Source organism: Lytechinus variegatus, chromosome 1, assembly GCF_018143015.1.
Source record: "Lytechinus variegatus isolate NC3 chromosome 1, Lvar_3.0, whole genome shotgun sequence".
In the NCBI taxonomy this organism is placed as follows: domain Eukaryota; kingdom Metazoa; phylum Echinodermata; class Echinoidea; order Temnopleuroida; family Toxopneustidae; genus Lytechinus; species Lytechinus variegatus.
Window position 1 is genome coordinate 84,461,025 of NC_054740.1, and position 19,793 is coordinate 84,480,817.

At 40.0% G+C, this 19,793-nt stretch overlaps 1 protein-coding gene across 1 annotated transcript in view; it reads right to left on the reverse strand.

Moving 5' to 3' along the window:
- The window catches only part of LOC121432078 (titin-like), a 116,679-nt gene that overhangs the window by 90,320 nt on the left and 6,566 nt on the right, over positions 1-19,793 (reverse strand). The window contains exons 6-7 of the mRNA XM_041629929.1: positions 9,338-19,702; positions 1,493-5,425 (exon numbers count right to left, since the gene is read on the reverse strand). Of these exons, the coding sequence (XP_041485863.1) occupies positions 1,493-5,425; positions 9,338-19,702 (14,298 nt within the window). The remainder of the gene's footprint in view (positions 1-1,492; positions 5,426-9,337; positions 19,703-19,793) is intronic.

Here is a 19,793-nt window from a genome sequence, read left to right on the forward strand (position 1 = left end):
TCTTCAATTTCAGGAATTTCAATTGTCATGGCTGAGACCTCTTCAACTTCTTCAGGTTTTATTTCAATTGCTGTTACTTCAGATGGTGTTCCTTGAGGTACTGCCTCCTCTTTGTGAGGTATTTCAACAACAGCAGTTGGAAGCTCTTGAATTTGTTCAGGCTCGATTTCAATTGAGACAACTTCACTAGGTGTTGTATATTTGTGGGTCTCTTCAATTTCAGGAAGTTCAATTGTCATGGATGGCATCTCTCCAACTTCCTCAGGTTTTATTTCAATTGCTGTAACTTCAGATGGCGTTTCTTGAGGTACTGCCTCTTCTTTGTGAGGTATTTCAACAACAGCAGTTGGAAGCTCTTGAATTTCTTCAGGCTTGATTTCAATTGAAACAACTTCTTCCGGAGTAGTGTACATTCTAGTTTCTTCAACAAAAGGAAGTTCAACCATTTCTGATGCGATCTCTTCTACTTCACTAGGTTTTAAATCACTTGGTGTAACCTCAGACGTTGTTTCCTCAGTCAGTATGGTCTCCCTCTGTGTTGTCTCCATTATCATTTCCGTCAAGACCTCCGCTTTATTAGTTTCTTGGACTATGGGATGCAGATCTTCTTGCAAAGTTTCTGGTACTCTTTCCTCAACACCAGGTACTTCTGCTCCTGCTGCAAGAATTTTCTCGGCCCTCTCAGGTTGGTCTTCAGTACCTATTTCAACCTCAGAGGGATATTCTAGAGGGATTTGCTCTTCATGATGTGTTATTTCAATTGTAGAAGATATTTCCTCAGGCCTGGTGCTCTCTATTTCTATTGCACTTATCGTTTCAGTTACTTCATCCCCCTCAACATGTTTAATGGTAGATATACTAATCTCAATAGGTTCAGAAACAGTAGTTTCTTCCACTTCAGTTACCTGATCTTTGGTCACCTCAACTCTTGTGGTTTCAATTGTCTTCTCTTCTGAATCAAGACCTTTTGTCAATTCAATCTTGAAGGTAGTAGAAACTCTCCCATATTCATTGGTACCTACACACTCAAATTCCCTGTCAGTCTCCTCAAGAGGGTTGATGACTAGGACAGTCTTACCATCCTTCTCAAAAAGTGTAGTAAATCTGGGGCCTTGTACTGGTCCACCATTATGAAACCATCTTATAATTGGCTGGGGGGTTCCAATAATCTGACACTTCAAGATAACTGTATCTCCTATAGAATGGCCAATGTTTGTCAATGGTTCAATGATTGATGGTGCTTCAAAGACCAATTCTTGTTCAGAGGGCTTTTCTACAAGAATATTAATATCGCCTATACCAGAAATTTCTTTCTCTTCTTCAATTTTTTGAACTTCGATGGTAATATCAGGATATTCAGGTTCCTGCTTTTCAACAGTCAAAGATATTTCAGTAAATTCAGTGACCTCTTTATCGGGTGCTCTCTCTACTTCTATCGCAACACTCTCCTTTTCTATCTCTTGTGAAGTGACCTCTATTTCGATATCTTTACCTGGAATTTCCTGCTGAGTAAGGAGAACTTCAAGGGAAACGCCTTCCTTGGTCTCTTGGGTTCTGGCTCCCAAGACAGCATCAGTTATTTCATGTGGTTCCTCTGATTTGATCTCAAGTGAGACAAGTTCACTTGGAGCTGAAAATGTAGTTTTTTCCTCAACCTGAGATATTTCACCTGTTGCAGCTTGAAAATCTTCAACACTTTCTGGTTTAACTTCAAAAGCTGTGACATCAGCTGGACTTTCATATAATGGTGTCTCTTCCTTCTGAGTAATATCAAGGAGCACAGTCGGCAATTGTTTTGCTTCATCTGTTTTAATATCATCCACTGGTACTTCTACGGAGACTGAGTAAGGTATCTCCTCTTGCACCTGTGGAACTTTCACTACTTCTTCTGGTAATTGCTCGCTGGCTTTACTTGGTATTTCTGTGAGAGTCAATTCAGATGGAGCTTCATAAGGTAATTTTTCTTCTTGCTGGGCAAGTTCCACAACTGTAGTATCAACATCTTCTACATCTTCTGGTTTCATCTCAATCACTGCCAATTCACTCGGCATATCATATATGGTCTTTTCTTCTCTATGAGATATCTCAACAACAGTTGTGCTTACATCCTCCACCTGCTGTGGTTTGATCTCTACAGATATTTCACCAGTAGCTCCATACATTGTCTGTTGCTCTACTTCAGAAATTTCTGGTGCAACAGTTGAAATTTGCTCCACTGACTGAACTGGTACCTCAATTGAGACTACTTCACCTGGAATAGTTAGGGAAGTTTGTTCATCCCTCTGAGGGACCTGAATGTCATCTACTCTGATTATTGCTTGTGTAGAACTAACAGGTGTATCAACTTGATCTGTGGTGACTGAAACCTCTACTATCTCGGTCTTCATTTCTGCAGTGACCTCAGAGGTGGTGATGTCATTGTCTTCTTGAACAGTTTCAATAATTTCTCTACCAATACACAGCTCAGCTTTGCTTGACACAGTCCCAATAGGACTTGTGCCAATGCATTCAAAAGTGGTATTGTCTTCTTCTTCCGCAGGACTTATTACCAGCACTGTGCTGCCATCTTTCTCAATAAGAGTGATGTATCTTTCACCCTGGAGAGGCTGATCATTTCTGAGCCAAACAATATCTGGCATTGGTGTTCCAGTAATTTGACAAGCAAGACGGACAGTATCTCCAATCTCTGCAATCTGACTTTCCACATTATGAAGAATGTATGGCTGCTCCTCTTTCACAACTTCTACAGCTTCGGGTAAATCTTCTACAGCAGCATGTACAACTAATTCAGTGCTGATATCTATTTCTTTTGTCTCCTCTGGTTGGAGCCCTGATATTTCCAGAGAAATATCAGGCATCTCAGCACTTTCTATATCAATGCTTGCAAGGGTGGTTTCACGTGGTTCTTCAAAAGTTAAAACAGTTTCAACTTCAGTGATAAGACTAGCCGGCCCACGCTGTACAATTTCAAGTTCATCTGTGTACAATTCACTGGGTGTCTCACCTGGCATAAGTTCAGCCTCATCCACATTCTTTGTAATTTCCTGTTGAATAACATCTGTTTTAATGGCAACTTCGACAGTAGCAATTGGCTTTTCCTCTGCTTCTAATGGTTTGACATCCATAGCAGCTAGATCTTCAGGTACTTGCTCTAGAACTTGCTCCTCTCTTTGTGGAATTTCAGTTACTGCTGTTGGAATCTCTTCAACCTCTGATGGCTTTACTTCAACAGGTGCAAATTCTTGTGGTACTTGTTCAGGAACTTTCTCTTCTTTCTGTGGTGTTTCAAGAACTGCAGCAGGCATTTCTTCAACTTCAGAAGGCTTGACCTCAGTAGGAGCAAGTTCTTCCGGTCTTTGCTCTAGTACTTGTTCTTCTCTTTGTGGAATTTCAGTTACTGCTGTTGGAATCTCTTCAACCTCTGATGGCTTTACTTCAACAGGTGCAAATTCTTGTGGTACTTGTTCAGGAACTTTCTCTTCTTTCTGTGGTGTTTCAAGAACTGCAGCAGGCATTTCTTCAACTTCAGAAGGCTTGACCTCAGTAGGAGCAAGTTCTTCCGGTCTTTGCTCTAGTACTTGTTCTTCTCTTTGTGGAATTTCACTCACTGCTGCTGGAATCTCTTCAACCTCTGATGGCTTTACTTCAACAGGAGCAAATTCTTGTGGTACTTGTTCAGGAACTTTTTCTTCTTTCTGTGGTGTTTCAAGAACTGCAGCAGGCATATCTTCAACTTCAGAAGGCTTGACCTTCGTAGGAGCAAGTTCTTCAGGTCTTTCCTCCAATATTTGTTCCTCTCTTTGCGGAATTTCACTCACTGCTGCTGGAATCTCTTCCACCTCAAATGGCTTTACTTCGACAGGCGAAAGTTCTTTTGGTACTTGTTCAGGAACTTTTTCTTCTTTCTGTGGTGTTTCAAGAACTGCAGCAGGCATCTCTTCAACTTCAGAAGGCTTGACCTCAGTAGGAGCAAGTTCTTCCGGTCTTTGCTCCAGTACTTGTTCTTCTCTTTGTGGAATTTCACTCACTGCTGCTGGAATCTCTTCAACCTCTGATGGTTTTACTTCAACAGGAGCAAATTCTTGTGGTACTTGTTCAGGAACTTGTTCTTCTTTCTGTGGTGTTTCAAGAACTGCAGCAGGCATTTCTTCAACTTCAGAAGGCATGACCTTAGTAGGAGCAAGTTCTTCAGGTCTTTGCTCCAGTACTTGTTCTTCTGTTTGTGGAATTTCACTCACTACTGCTGGAATCTCTTCAACCTCTGATGGCTTTACTTCAACAGGAGCAAATTCTTGTGGTACGTGTTCAGGAACTTTCTCTTCTTTCTGTGGTGTTTCAAGAACTGCAGCAGGCATTTTGTCAACTTCAGAAGGTTTGGCCTCAGTAGGAGCAAGTTCTTCAGGTCTTTGCTCCAGTACTTGTTCCTCTCTTTGGGGAATTTCACTTACTGCTGCTGGAATCTCTTCAACCTCTGATGGCTTTACTTCGACAGGAGCAAATTCTTGTGGTACTTGTTCAGGAACTTTTTCTTCCTTCTGTGGTGTTTCAAGAACTGCAGCGGGTATTTCTTCAACTTCTGAAGGCTTGACCTTCGTAGGAGCAATCTCTTCAGGTATTTGCTCTGTCATTTGTTCTTCTCTTTGTGGAATTTCACTCACTGCTGCTGGAATCTCTTCAACCTCTGATGGCTTTACTTGAACAGGAGCAAATTCTTGTGGTACTTGTACAGGAACTTTTTCTTCTTTATGTGATGTTTCAAGAACTGCAGCAGGTATCTCTTCAACTTCAGAAGGCTTGACCTCAGTAGGAGCAAGTTCTTCCGGTCTTTGCTCCAGTACTTGTTCTTCTCTTTGTGGAATTTCACTCACTGTGGCTGGAATCTCTTCAACCTCTGAAGGCTTAATCTCAATAGGAGCAAATTCTTGTGGTACTTGTTCATGAACTTTCTCTTCCTTCTGTGGTGTTTCAAGAACTGCAGCAGGCATTTCTTCAACTTCAGAAGGCTTGACCTCAGTAGGAGCAAGCTCTTCAATTTCTTCAATTTCTTCAGCAGTTTGTACATGCTGCTCAGGAAGGGAATCCATGAACTTCAAAAGTATATTTTCATGAGGTAGTCCTAGATCACGGTCTTCCTCGGGTGCTCCTTCTTCTTCCTCTTCTTCAACCTCTTCTTCTACAACCTCAGTCACCTTTTGTGTCTTGGTAGTTGTGGTTACTTTCCTCTTCACTATTTCTACCTCACCATTTTCAGTTGGTCTTGTGATGATTTCTTCCACAACATCCACCTTTTCTTCTGGTTCTTGAGGGATTACAGTAACAGGTACTATTTCCTCATCTGGTTCTCTTTCAGCATCAATGACCTCTTTCACTACTTTGGTGGTGGTGGTTGTTGTTACTGTTACTTCTTTGGTCTGCTCCACTTCCACTATAAGATGTATCGAGAAGAAAGAGCAAACATGACATCAGAGCTATACAGAAATGTTTTCTGGAAGCATGCACTAGGAGGCCATTGATCAATACTTATATATGCAGACAGAGGAGAAAGCATGATCCAACTCTTGTATGGAAACAATGCAAGCGCCATGCATAAGAGATCAATCAGAATCCAAAGTCCTTCCTCTAGCATATCAAATCTGATATTCTAGGTAATACTCTACCAAAATCAGCAGATGTAATGATTCATGCAATCACATTGATGTAAATCATGTCTTGAAATCAAGGTACATGCTAAAAGAAATTTCAATGAGCAAATAAAAAGGAGGCTAGCATGCATCAAAGTACCATGCCAATGCAGATGCAAGGCTTTTTCTGATACATTTACCAGAAGCAAACGAAATCAAAAATCAAGACAGCCAAAACATTAAAAATTGGAGAAATAAATTATAGATGTGACAACAGATGAATCCCAAACGACCTCCAGACTCCATAAGAAACCCTCAAATACTTGGGTCAAGTAAATCAATAATGTTTTATGCCAAAACAAATAACATAAAAATGACAAGCTTGTCATTGTTCAAAACTCACCTACACCCGACAAAGAAAAATTCAATTGGTGGTGTTGAGAATCTGTTTATCTGACGGTTAATCGGATGGGGATCTTCCTAGCCACTAACTTGTCTCTGTGGTCTAGTGGTTAAGGCACTGGCTGGGGGCCAGGGTTTGATTCCAGGCAGAGACGTTTTTTATTGGCATCACCAATTTTTCTAAAGGGCAGATAGCTCCGGGAAACCATGATTTAAGCTATGCCTACAGTTGTTCTTGTCATTCATTTCTTTCCCAATATATATATATATAAAATGGGGAAGGCGGGGTAAATTGTGACACTCTTTGCATTTTGCATGTTAGAATTGATATGACTAGTAATATTGTAGAAATAAGCACCCTGCCTTTAAATTTGATTCTTGGGAAATGTTTTTCACCTATGTATAACTTTCTACCCCCACACTGAAAGTCATCGTTACCTTTGAAAAAAATGATGTCAAATGGCTCAACTTGCCCCATATATGGGGTAAGTTGTGCCACCGTCTCGGGTAAGTTGAGCCACAAAAACTATGTACAAAATGTATGTGGGAAGAACCATGATGTCAATTTTTTATTTAAAGTCTTTTCACTTGCTAATTCTCTATACTAACATCTTCTAAAAGTAAAATAACTGTCATGTGAATTTGCTCCTTTCTGTCTGCATATCAATGTTTTTTTACGTTTTTTTATTATACATCACCATAAGAATTAACATGGCTCAACTTGCCCCATGTTGATTTGGCTTAAATTACCCCAGTCCAAACTTATTGCGATATTTTCACATCCACACATTTCTTATGCATTCATCATGTAAAAGACTATGACAAGAATGAGAATCCATGCCTTGACTAACAATGTTGTTCTTATTTCTATAATATATTTAAAAGCGTGTGTGGGTAAAAAGCACTTGTCTATTTCACACCCTTTTTTACTTGTTTGGCTGAAATTTGTATTTTTCCCTCTAAAAAAGTACTTTTTGTTTCAAAGTTGGAAATAAAGTGGTTGAGTTAAGGTCTATGCAATGGGTCATCAATACATGACACCACCACAATGTCTGACTCATTCTTTATTAGCCTGGGGGTGGTGGCTCAACTTGCCCCTATGCTCAACTTACCCCGCCTTCCCCTATATATATATATTTATATTTTGTGGGGGGGGGGCTTGTAAATTGATACTTAATCAAAAAGTCCTTGCATGCTTTGTTTCTCCTATAGTTACAAAGTATATATGAGATAAGCAGGCAACATAAACACAAAGCAGGAAAGGAAATCATTGATGAAAGATGCAAACATATGCATGGAAAAGTAGAAATTGACTGATGATAAAATAAGATACCAATAAAACCATGTTAGCAGTTCTACTAAAATATTTTTCTTTACTATTATTACTACTACATCTGTAGGCTATAATTCAAAATTAAATCAAGGGCACTTTTCCCATCCCCTGCCATCTTGCACTCTATTAAATTACATTCTTACTAACCAGTCTGTTGTGCATGAATGATGATATTTTTTGTACTAGGAAGCAGACCAAAGATACAAGGGTTAAAGGGTACTTCTTTTTAATGTGTGAAAGATAGACTTCATATTAAGTTATGATAGAGCCCACAGTCAATCCCATCTAGGGCAATATATATTATTATTTGGCTATGATGAAAAAATGCATACATGTAATCCATTTAATGTATTGGGCTAAAAAATGGAAGCTGCTTCAAATAGTGGTCTCCAGGATATTCACCAAGGTAAGGAAGTGTCATAATAAATGGAATAACATCATTATTCATACCTTTAGCGAGACAATGGCATACGTAGAGTCACTCTGTGACTTAGCTTAAAAGCAATATTTTATATGAAAAAAAAAATTCACATTTGTTTTACAAAAGAAAACAGCTCCCCTTGTAGAAGTGATCAATGGAATTCAAAGGGTTTTTTTTTTTTTTTTGAGATCTAAACCAATATAAATATGCAAATAAATCAATATTTTATTTCTTCTAGGTCTGATTCATAAATGAGAGTGATCATGTTGACAGAAGTAGGAAATGTCACACATGCATAGCATACCATGGAAGGATAATTAATGGTCATGCAAGGATTTTTGCATCTAGCATGGTGAAAATGGGTACTCCAGACTGAAGATATTATGATTGAATCAAAAGAGTAAAAGTACAGAAGCAAACCACTGATAAATTTCATGGAAGACTGAAATATCAAGTATTAAATTTTTAAATTTTATCTTTCCAGTGAAATGGTTTCCATGAATATGCAATGAGTAAACAGATGATGTCATATTACAAGTCTTCGCTTTATTATCTTCTTTTATAAAATCTTAATTAAAAAAGATGTATGAAAAATGTATCTCTTGAAACAAATTATGTTAAAGCAATGATAATTTTACATATTATGAAGCAAATTAACCCTATCCTCCAATTCTTGGAGCAAAAATCAAATTGAAAATAATTTCATATGATAAAATATAACATATATATTTGGGACATGGTATCTGCTCACTTACTGCATATTTATATCATGGCATAAAAAAGTTGTTTAACAGAGGTATTACAAATCCCCCCCCAAAAAAAAAAATAAATAAATAAAAAAAAAATGACACAATGTCATTATTTTTCACCCTTTCCTGTGGAAATTTCAAATGTTTTGCTTATTCATTATCATTGTATTCACCCATATCACATCATTTACAGCCTGGAGTACCACTTAAAATGTGAATCCATAATTAAATGAATGAAAGAAAAAACAAGCAAGCCTGAAATGTGATTCATTTCTAATCCAACTAAGCAAATGATATATTTCATATAGAATTACAAACTAAATTATTGCTTTTGATCCGTAACAATTATCACATTTTGCTAAAAATGATGCATTGCATGTGTCTGGAATAGGTCACTGTTATAAAAAGTATACTAAAGATAGAATAATCTATACAGCAATGCTTACATTCACATAGCTATTTAAAATTGAAAATGTACTTAAAATTAAGAAAAAGAAAAAAAAGTGATATGATGAAAATCATTAAACAAGTTTTTTTCTAAATCATTTTTTTTATTTCCTGTAAAACTAAAAAACAAAAATGAATAAATGAGATGGGATTAAAATGTCTTTCAAAGATGTTTAACTTCACTGTTAATTACTACTTTCTAAGGTCATTAGCCATCTTCTGGTTGTTAACTTCTTTCAGTCATCTGGTATACACATACAGGAAGCACAGGCTCAAACTTAGAAACCATATATCAATTTTATTTCACAAATAACCTTTATCTGAAGCAAAATTTTAAGAAAGAGAAATAAGACTGCAAACTTACCTGTACCAGTATCAGGAATGATGAGCTCTGCCTCAGTGGTGACAACTCCAGCAGGGTTTTCAGCACGGCACACATACACAGTCTCATCTTCTTCCTGTACCTCAGTGATGATTAGCTCACACATTCCATCAAGATTGAAGATGGAGATGAACCGGTCACCCTGGAGAGGCCTGCCATTGGCAAACCACTGGAAAGTTGGCCTTGGGCTTCCGAGTATCAAGCAAGTGAAATGTGCTCGACCACCAATTTCTACTTTGATATCAGTAACATGTCGAATGATTTCAATAAATATTTTGTCCTTAGGTTCCTCTTTTTCTTCAGAGATATCAAGAATGAGCTCAACATCTTGCAATTCTTCTGGTCCCTTCTCCATTAACACTTTTGAAACTTCTCTTTGTTCCTCAGGTTCACGTGGAATCTCAATTTCCATCACAACCTCTGTTGGTTCTGGGGCAAAGTCTTTTCTTGTTTCAACAACTTCTGATACTGATTCTGTTACTGTTGTTGAGACCTCTTCTGTTATTAGTGGCTGCTGGGGAGCCTCAAAGACAATTTCTATAGGTTTTTGCTCATCCTCCCCTTTCTCAATCACCACTTCAGTTCTCTCTATTTTTTGTGGAATTTCTTCACTAGGTGTAACTAATTCTTCAAACTCTGGTATCTTTGGAATTTCTTCTTCTTCTCTCACGTCCAATACGAGTTCGATCGGCTGCAAGGGCTGTTGCTCTTGGTCGATCACGACCTCAGCTCTCTGCGGGCCTTTTTCTTGTTCAATAGTCACTGTCTCAGTGACACTTGTCACAGACTGTGTGATAATTGTTGTAGAGGTTTCTTCTGGTTTTTCTTGAGGCAACTCAAATTCGATCTCAACGCCCTCAGGTTTCTTCTCTATAAGTACATCAGTAACTTCACGAGTAGTTATTTCAATTTCTTCTGTTACTTCCTCTTCTGGCATTACAATTTCCTCCTCATATTCTGGTTCTTCACCGGCCATAAGTATGATTTCAGCAGACACCATTTCTTCACTGATTGCAACAACCTCTTCATATTCAGGTTCTTCTGGTAAGTCTGCAGGGCCTCTTGGGCGTTCCTGTTCAACCTTTTGAGGCATTACAACCTCTTCAGTGACAGGAAGCTCCTCAGGCTTTTCTGGTAGTTCTGAAGGGCCTCTCGGTTTCTCCTGCTCTACTAGTTGATGCGTTATCTCTTCACTGACAGGAATGTGCTCCAATGGACTTTCTGTCTCTGGTTCTGGTTTCTTGACAGGTTTTTCTTCAGGTTTAAGGGGTGATGGTTCAGTAGGCTTTTCGTGTGGTTTCTTTGGACCTAGGAATATTTCAGATTTTGATGACACAGTTCCTTTCTCATTAGTACCAATGCACTCAAAATCTGTTTCATCTTCCTGCTTGACTGGTGAAATCAACAGGACAGTATTGCCATCTCTTTCAATAAGGGTTACATATCTCTCTCCGGTGATGGGCTTACCATGTTTAAGCCACTGGATGGTAGGCTGAGGATGACCTACAATCTGTGATGTTAACCTGACAGTCTTCCCAACATCAGTTACAATATCTTCAAGAGGTCGAATAACCTGGGGAGGTTCCTGCTTGACAATAACTTGAACACCTGGCTCATCATGTGAAACAGCTTCAGATCTGTCTGGTATATCTTCATCAAGTGTTTGAATAGCTTCTTCTTGAAATGGTTGCACCACTCCAACTTCAGGCTGCTCACCTGGAGACAATTCAAGTGTTAATTCTACTTCACCGAGACCATGTTTTTGATCTATTACCATCTGACTTATCTCTTTAGTTTCTGGTATGTCTTCTGATTCTATGACCGTTGTCACCGTTTCTGTTACTATCGTAGTTGAAGTTTTCTCCTCTTCCAATGGCATAACTAAAATATCATATTCCTCATGCTTTGGTACATCTTTGATCCCTGTTTTTTCCTCCTCTGGAATTTCAAATGTAAGTTCTATGGGAGCATGAGGTTGTTCTTGATCAATAATGACTTCACTAGTCTCAACAATACCTGGAACCTCTTCAGTTCTGACTATTTCTGTTACAGTTGTAACAGTCTCAGTTGTGATTTCTTCATCCACTGGTTGCTCCATTGGTTGTACAATAATTTCATATTCAGGCTGCTCCTGTGGTTGCTCCATGGGCATTACTAACACTTCATATTCTGGTTTTTCATCTTTTGGCATTTCAAGGGTTAATTCGACTGGAGCAAGTGGTTGTTTTTGTTGATCAATTTGAACTTGTGTTGTTTGTCTCAAGTCTGGTTGTTGTTCTGATTCAACAACAGTTGTTACAGTTTCGGTAACAGTAGTGATGGTTTCAATTTCAGATTCTGGTTCCATAGGTATGACAACAACTTCAAATTCAGGTTGATGGGGCACCTCCTCCTCATACTCTGGCTGCTCATCTCTTGGAACCTCTAAAGTCAACTCAACTGGTTCAATGGGCTTCTCCTTTTCGAATAACACCTGGGTGGTTTCTCGTGTTTCTGGGACCTCTTGTGTTTCAACAAGAGTTGTAACAGTTTTTTCAATGGTTGTGATAATCTCTTCCTCTCGTTGTTCTTCTTGAGGAATGACAAGAACCTCATATTCTGGAAGTTCCTCTTTGGGAATATCGAAAGTCAGTTCAACTGGTGCAAGTGGCTCCTTATCCTTTTCCAGTAACACTTGTGTGGTTTCTCGTGTTTCAGGAATGTCTTGTGTCTCAACAACAGTTGTAACAGTCTCTTCAATAGTTGTGACAGTTTCCTCCTCTGGTTGGGTTTCCTGAGGAATGACAAGAACCTCATATTCTGGTTGTTCTTCTTTTGGAATATCAAAGGTCAGTTCAACTGGTGCAAGTGGCTCCTTATCCTTTTCCAGTAACACTTGTGTGGTTTCTCGTGTGTCTAGGACCTCTTGTGTCTCAACAACAGTTGTAACAGTCTCTTCAACCGTTGTGACAGTTTCCTCCTCTGGTTGTGGTTCTTGAGGAATGACAAGAACCTCATATTCTGGCTGTTCCTCTTTGGGAATATCAAAGGTCAGTTCAACTGGTGCAAGTGGCTCCTTATCCTTTTCCAGTAACACTTGTGTGGTTTCTCGTGTTTCAGGAAAGTCTTGTGTCTCAACAACAGTTGTAACAGTCTCTTCAATAGTTGTGACAGTTTCCTCCTCTGGTTGTAGTTCTTGAGGAATGACAAGAACCTCATATTCTGGTTGTTCTTCTTTGGGAATATCAAAGGTCAGTTCAACTGGTGCAAGTGGCTTTTTATCCTTTTCCAGTAACACTTGTGTGGTTTCTCGTGTGTCTGGAACCTCTTGTGTCTCAACAACAGTTGTAACAGTCTCTTCAACAGTTGTGACAGTTTCCTCCTCTGGTTGTGGTTCTTGAGGAATGACAAGAATCTCATATTCTGGCTGTTCCTCTTTGGGAATATCAAAGGTCAGTTCAACTGGTGCAAGTGGCTCCTTATCCTTTTCCAGTAACACTTGTGTGGTTTCTCGTGTTTCAGGAACCTCTTGTGTCTCAACAACAGTTGTAACAGTCTCTTCAATAGTTGTGACAGTTTCCTCTTCTGGTTGTGTTTCTTGAGGAATAACAAGAACCTCATATTCTGGCTGTTCTTTTTTGGGAATATCAAAGGTCAGTTCAACTGGTGCAAGTGGCTGTTTGCCTTTTTCAACAAACACTTGTGTGGTTTCTCGTGTGTCTGGAACCTCTTGTGTCTCAACAACAGTTGTAACAGTCTCTTCAATAGTTGTGACAGTTTCCTCCTCTGGTTGTAGTTCTTGAGGAATGACAAGAACCTCATATTCTGGTTGTTCTTCTTTGGGAATATCAAAGGTCAGTTCAACTGGTGCAAGTGGCTGTTTGCCTTTTTCAACAAACACTTGTGTACTTTCTCGTGTGTCTGGAACCTCTTGTGTCTCAACAACAGTTGTAACAGTCTCTTCAAAAGTTGTGACAGTTTCCTCCTCTGGTTGTGTTTCTTGAGGAATAACAAGAACCTCATATTCTGGCTGTTCTTCTTTTGGAATATCAAAGGTCAGTTCAACTGGTGCAAGTGGCTGTTTGCCTTTTTCAACAAACACTTGTGTGGTTTCTTGTGTGTCTGGAACCTCTTGTGTCCCAACAACAGTTGTAACAGTCTCTTCAATAGTTGTGACAATTTCCTCCTCTGGTTGAGCTTCCTGAGGAATGACAAGAACCTCATATTCTGGCTGTTCCTCTTTGGGAATGTCAAAGGTCAGTTCAACTGGTGCAAGTGGCTTTTTATCCCTTTCCAGTAACACTTGTGTGGTTTCTCGTGTGTCTGGGACCTCTTGTGTCTCAACAACAGTTGTAACAGTCTCTTCAACAGTTGTGACAGTTTCCTCCTCTGGTTGTGGTTCTTGAGGAATGACAAGAACCTCATATTCTGGCTGTTCCTCTTTGGGAATATCAAAGGTCAGTTCAACTGGTGCAAGTGGCTCCTTATCCTTTTCCAGTAACACTTGTGTGGTTTCTCGTGTTTCAGGAAAGTCTTGTGTCTCAACAACAGTTGTAACAGTCTCTTCAATAGTTGTGACAGTTTCCTCCTCTGGTTGTGGTTCTTGAGGAATGACAAGAATCTCATATTCTGGCTGTTCCTCTTTGGGAATATCAAAGGTCAGTTCAACTGGTGCAAGTGGCTCCTTATCCTTTTCCAGTAACACTTGTGTGGTTTCTCGTGTGTCTGGAACCTCTTGTGTCTCAACAACAGTTGTAACAGTCTCTTCAATAGTTGTGACAATTTCCTCCTCTGGTTGAGCTTCCTGAGGAATAACAAGAACCTCATATTCTGGTTGTTCTTCTTTGGGAATGTCGAAGGTCAGTTCAACTGGTGCAAGTGGCTTTTTATCCTTTTCCAGTAACACTTGTGTGGTTTCTCGTGTGTCTGGGACCTCTTGTGTCTCAACAACAGTTGTAACAGTCTCTTCAACAGTTGTGACAGTTTCCTCCTCTGGCTGTGGTTCTTGAGGAATGACAAGAATCTCATATTCTGGCTGTTCCTCTTTTGGAATATCAAAGGTCAGTTCAACGGGTGCAAGTGGCTGTTTGCCTTTTTCAACAAACACTTGTGTGGTTTCTCGTGTGTCTGGGACCTTTTGTTTCTCAACAACAGTTGTAACAGTCTCTTCAATAGTTGTGACTGTTTCCTCCTCTGGTTGTGGTTCCTGAGGAATGACAAAAACCTCATATTCTGGCTGTTCCTCTTTAGGAATATCAAAGGTCAACTCAACTGGAGCGAGAGGTTTTTTCTCCTCTTCCAGTATTACCCGTGTGGTTTCTTGTGTTTTTGGAACTTTGGGTTCCTGAGGCTGCTTGGCTGGAAAAACAACTTCTTCAAATTCAGGTTGCCCATGCTTTGGAACATCAAAGGTAAGTTCAACAGGTGCTAGTGGCCTCTTTGGAGTTTGCATTTCAACTTGTGTTGTCTCACGTGGGCTAGGATATTCTTCAGTTTCAACAACAGTTGTTATGATTTCTGTAACAGTTGTCACAGACTCCTCTTCAGGCACTTCGGGTACAACTAGCACCTCGTATTCTGGCTCTTCCTGCTTGGGCATTTCTAGTGTTAATTCTACAGGAGCAAGAGGTTTTTGTTTTTGATCAATTGAAACCTGGGACTTCTCCCTTGGAGGTACCTCCTTGGTTTCAACAACTGTTGTTACACTTTCTGATATAGTTATGGTTTCTTCTTCCTCTCCCTTTGGTATTACCAGAATTTCATATTCTGGTTTTTCAGGTTTGAATTTTTTAATTGGGTGAACTGGTACATCTGCAGGTCCACGTGACGGTTGTTGAAGATCTTCAGGAGAGAGTGGTTTAGGAACATCAACAGTTACCTCAAATGACTTGAGTGGTCGGTCTTCGTCAATTTCAATTTCAGCAGTTTCTCTTCTCTGAGGTTTCACAGAAACAGACACTTTTTCTGTCCTCTTTGGACGTTTTTCTGTGCGAGGTTTTACTTTCTCATGAGGTATATCTTGAACATGTACATCAGCATATGTTGAAACAGTTCCTTCTTCGTTAGTAGCAACACACTCAAACTCAGTGTCATCAACTTCTTCAACTGGGTTAATTACAAGAACAACACGTCCATCCCTCTCAACAAGTGTTAGGTATCTATTACCTGTCACTGGTGTTCCATCCCTTTTCCATCGGGCAAGAGGTTGTGGTTCTCCAGTAATCTGACATTCTAACCTAGCTGTATCCCCATATGAAACTTCAACATCATGAGGAGCTGTCAACACTTCTGGGGGTATCCTGGTGACAGCTGCTCTTGCAAATGGAAGCTCTTCTGGAGACAAAGGAGTATGTCCAGGAATTAAATCTTCTGGCAAGAGGTCCGATTCTTCAACAGTGATTGGCTCTGTTTGCTTCTTTTGAGCTTTCTGTGTTGGTTTTCTTGGCCTATCAGGCTGGCTGGGAATAACAAGTTCTTCATATTCAATTGATGGTTGTTCTTCATGCTCAGTGATTGTCGTTGTTTCAGTAGTCACAGTTTCTGTGTAAGTTCTTGTTACATCTTCAGGCTGTTGAAGATCAAGGATGAGCTCAATCTCACGTGGTTGAGGCTGGGTTTCCAATTCAATAAAACTCCTACCTCTCTCTTCAGGGGTTGGCAACTTTTTGCTTGGCTGTGGATGAACTTCTTGCACAACTGTCTGTTTTACCATTGTTTTCTGTTTGGTAGGCATATCTGGAGCATATTCAGATGGTATTACCAACTCTTCATATTCAGGATGCAGTGGAATTTCATGCTTTGGTTTTGGCATCAACTTTTCCTCTCTGAGTTGGATATCTTGTACAGATGGGGTTCTGAATTCCATTTGAAAAGATTTAGGCTTCTCTTGTGGCTTGGGCTGAACCCTTTCAGGACCTAGGGTGATTTCCTCGACTGGAGCATGATCAAATGCCATTTCAATAGGTTTCTGGGGTTTTGGTTTAACTTTTGGTAATACTTCTTCTGGACCCAGAGAAATTTCCTCTACACGTGCTCCTTCAAATGTCAATTCAATAGGCTCTGGAACTTCTTTAGGAATCACTTTCTCTGGTCCCATAGGCACCTTCCGCACAGCCTGTTTGGGAAAATTCACATCAAGAGGCTTGGGTTTCTCCCTTGGTAGTACCTTTTCAGGTCCAACATCAATCTCCTCAACTGGTGTCTGAGAAAATGTAAGGTCAATTGGCTCGTGTCTTACTGGGAATATTTCCTCAGCCCCGAGAGTTATTTCTTCTACAGGCTGTTGCTCAAATTGCAAATCGATTGGAGATGGCTGCTGAATATTCTCAGCACCAGGACAAATTTCGTATGATTCTGGAATATCTATATCAATCTTAAGAGGTTCAGTATATCGAGGCAAAATTTCTTCTTCTGAGTAATCAACTGTACTTGGAGTTGGCAGGTCAAATGAGAAATCAACAGGTCTCCTTGGCTCTTGGGGATATTCAATTGAGTACTTTTCTACAGGTTCTTGATCTTCTTCAACATCCCTTCTTGTAATATGCTCTGTAGTTGTTGTCCTTTTCCTTCTTGTAATAGTTTCATACTCTTCTTGTGGTTTATCTTCCCTTGTGTCAATTATAAACTCAACAGGTGCAAGAGGAGCTTGTCTATCAATATCAATTGTAGTCCTTTCACGGGTCTCTGGTGCTCTTGGTCTTCCTTGCACAGCTGCTGTTTGTCTTTGAGGATAAGGTTGCACACCATCTATAATCAACTCGATTTCCTGTGTAGGTCGTTGGTATTCAGGGTACATATCATATTCTGACCTCTGAGTTGTGATATCAGACAAAGTGTCATCTTCATATCTTGTGATGGTTTCTGTAACAGTAGTTGTAGTCATTGTCTCTGTTCTATCCTCTGGTGATATCTCAATAGAAGAACTGACAGGACCTGGCTGCCTTGGTGGGATATACATGCGCCTATCACGACCAGGTCCAATTTCTATTTGTGTCCTATGAGGATAGTACTGTTCTTGTTCACTGTCAGTGGTATAAATCTCTGTTGTGACAGTTTCAGTTACAGTTCTTCTTGTTACAGTTTCTTGCCTAGTAACTGTCAAATTCCCAAATGAAGAAACTGTTCCCAAGGGATTAGTGGCTCTGCATTCATAAACTGTTTGATCTTCTTCAAGTACAATCTTGATTACAAGTATGCATGTACCATCTTCTTGGACAATCGTCTCAAAGCGATCCCCATCAATGGGACGTCCATCTCTCAGCCATTGGATCCTGGGTCTTGGTAGACCTATGATAATTGTCTGCAACTGAGCTTCTTCTCCTACAATAGCCTCAGTATCTTGCAATTCCTCTATCACTTGTGGTCTTCCTGGATGAGTTGGTTGCTTAGCTCGAGGTTTAACAGCAACTTCAGGCTTTGGCTTCCTCTCAGGAAAAGATACTGGATATTGCTGCTCTGGTTGAACTTCAAATGGTACTTCTTCTTCATACTCTGGATATTCAGGAATGGGAAATTTTACTGGTTTTCTTTCTGGCAGCTTTTTTTGAGGTAAGATGCTAGGTTCTTTTACCTTAACTGGAACCTTGGGCTTGGGTAACTGATCAAAAGGCTTGTATAATTCAGGTTGTACTTCTTCACAAGGAACCACAGATTCTTTTACTTCAGCTGGAGGTTGTGGTTGTGGCATTCTCTCAAACGGTTCAGTCAGGGATATCTGCTCTTGAACAACTTCCTCTGGATATAAAGGAGCCTCATGTAATACAGGAGGATGCTCTCTTTTTTCCAGTCCCTTAAAGGATAAAGGAGTATCAACTGGTTTCATACTGGATGGCTTAACCTGTGGTTCATGCACATAAGGTATTTGCTCTGGAGCAGGAAGGTCACTTAATGATTTCATAGTGAAATCGGGTTTCTTAACTTGCTTTGAAACTTGCTCATGAACTGTGGTGGGTGGTTTTTCCTTCTGAAAAGGAAGCTTGATGTGAGTAAATGGTTGAGGGTGCAAGTCCTCAAATAAGACATCTTCTTCAACCTCCTTTGGTGGCTGAAACCTATCTAATTGTGGGTGATATTCTGCAGGCTGTCTTTGGTCAGGCAACACTTCTTTCTCTGTAACAGTAGGATGTATCTGACGAGTAAGAGTGAACTCCTGCGTGGACCTTTCAGGTGGTTTGCCAATGGGAATGGTGACTTCTTGCTGACCTGGGCTCATTGGAATATTTACTTCTTGGGTTATCCTTGGTCTAGGACCATATTCTCTGATCACCTCATAATCTTCCACATTGTAATCATCAGGTCCCCTCTGACCAATATCAGTCTCAAATATTGTTTGATGTGTAGTTCTTGGTTGAGCTTGAGTTCGATCCCTTGGCCGCACCTCCACAGTCATACTTTCTGTACCACCTGTCGACTCTTGTCCATCCCTCAATACAGTCATCACCTTTTTGGTTGTTGTTGTAGTTGTTACTGTGCGAACACTTTCAGTGTCACTCTCAACAACTTTCTCAACTCTTTCAGTCCATGTTTCTTCTTCAGGTTCTTCTTGAATTGTGGTAATTCGCTCTCTAGAAGTGGTTTCAACCAACAAGTCAGCATAGGTAATAGTTTTTCCAAGCTCATTGACGGCCTTGCACATGTATTCTGCATCATCATCGGAACAAACATTCTTAATGATCAATGTGCAAGTTCCATCTTCTTCATATGTAATCACAACACGATCATCAGCAGGAATGGGGCGTCCATTCTTATACCAAGTCACAGAAGGGCGGGGTGTTCCAGAAACCTTAACAACAAATTTTGCAGTGTGTCCTTCAGTTACCTGTGTTGACTTGAATTCAGAGGTGAATTTTGGCTTCTGACCATGAATAAGCAATGTCTGATGTTCCCGTCTTCTTCTGGGCCTTTTGCCTGCCTGTGGAATGGGTTTTACAATGAGGTCAGCAAAGCTAGATGCTTCTTCTCCAGCTGCATTCACAGCCCTACATTCGATTTCTGCAGAATCATCACGAGTAACATTAATAATTGTCAATGAGCAGTGTCCCTGGTCATCATAATGGAACGTGTAACGTCCTCCAGGATGGATCTCAATACCATCACTAAACCATCTTATCTGTGGAGCAGGGCGTCCGGTAACTCTGGAATCAAACTTGGCAGTACTGTTTTCCAGTACCTCAATGTCTAGTAGTTCATTTAGAAACTTAGGTGGCTTGTTCCTGACAACTCTGTAAGTACGCTCGGAGTACTCTGAGGGGGCCTCAATGTCACTTTCTGCTACCCTGGTAGTAGTTGTTGTAGTGGTTTTCCTTACTCGTCGTATCACTTCTGATTCAGAGAAGGCCTCATCACCACTGACTGTCCTCATCTTACCAGCTGCCAAAGAAAGAAAAGAACTATCAAATTTTAACTACAGTGCTTGAGCACATACAGTATATTTCAAAAATGGTTTACTATAATTTTAATA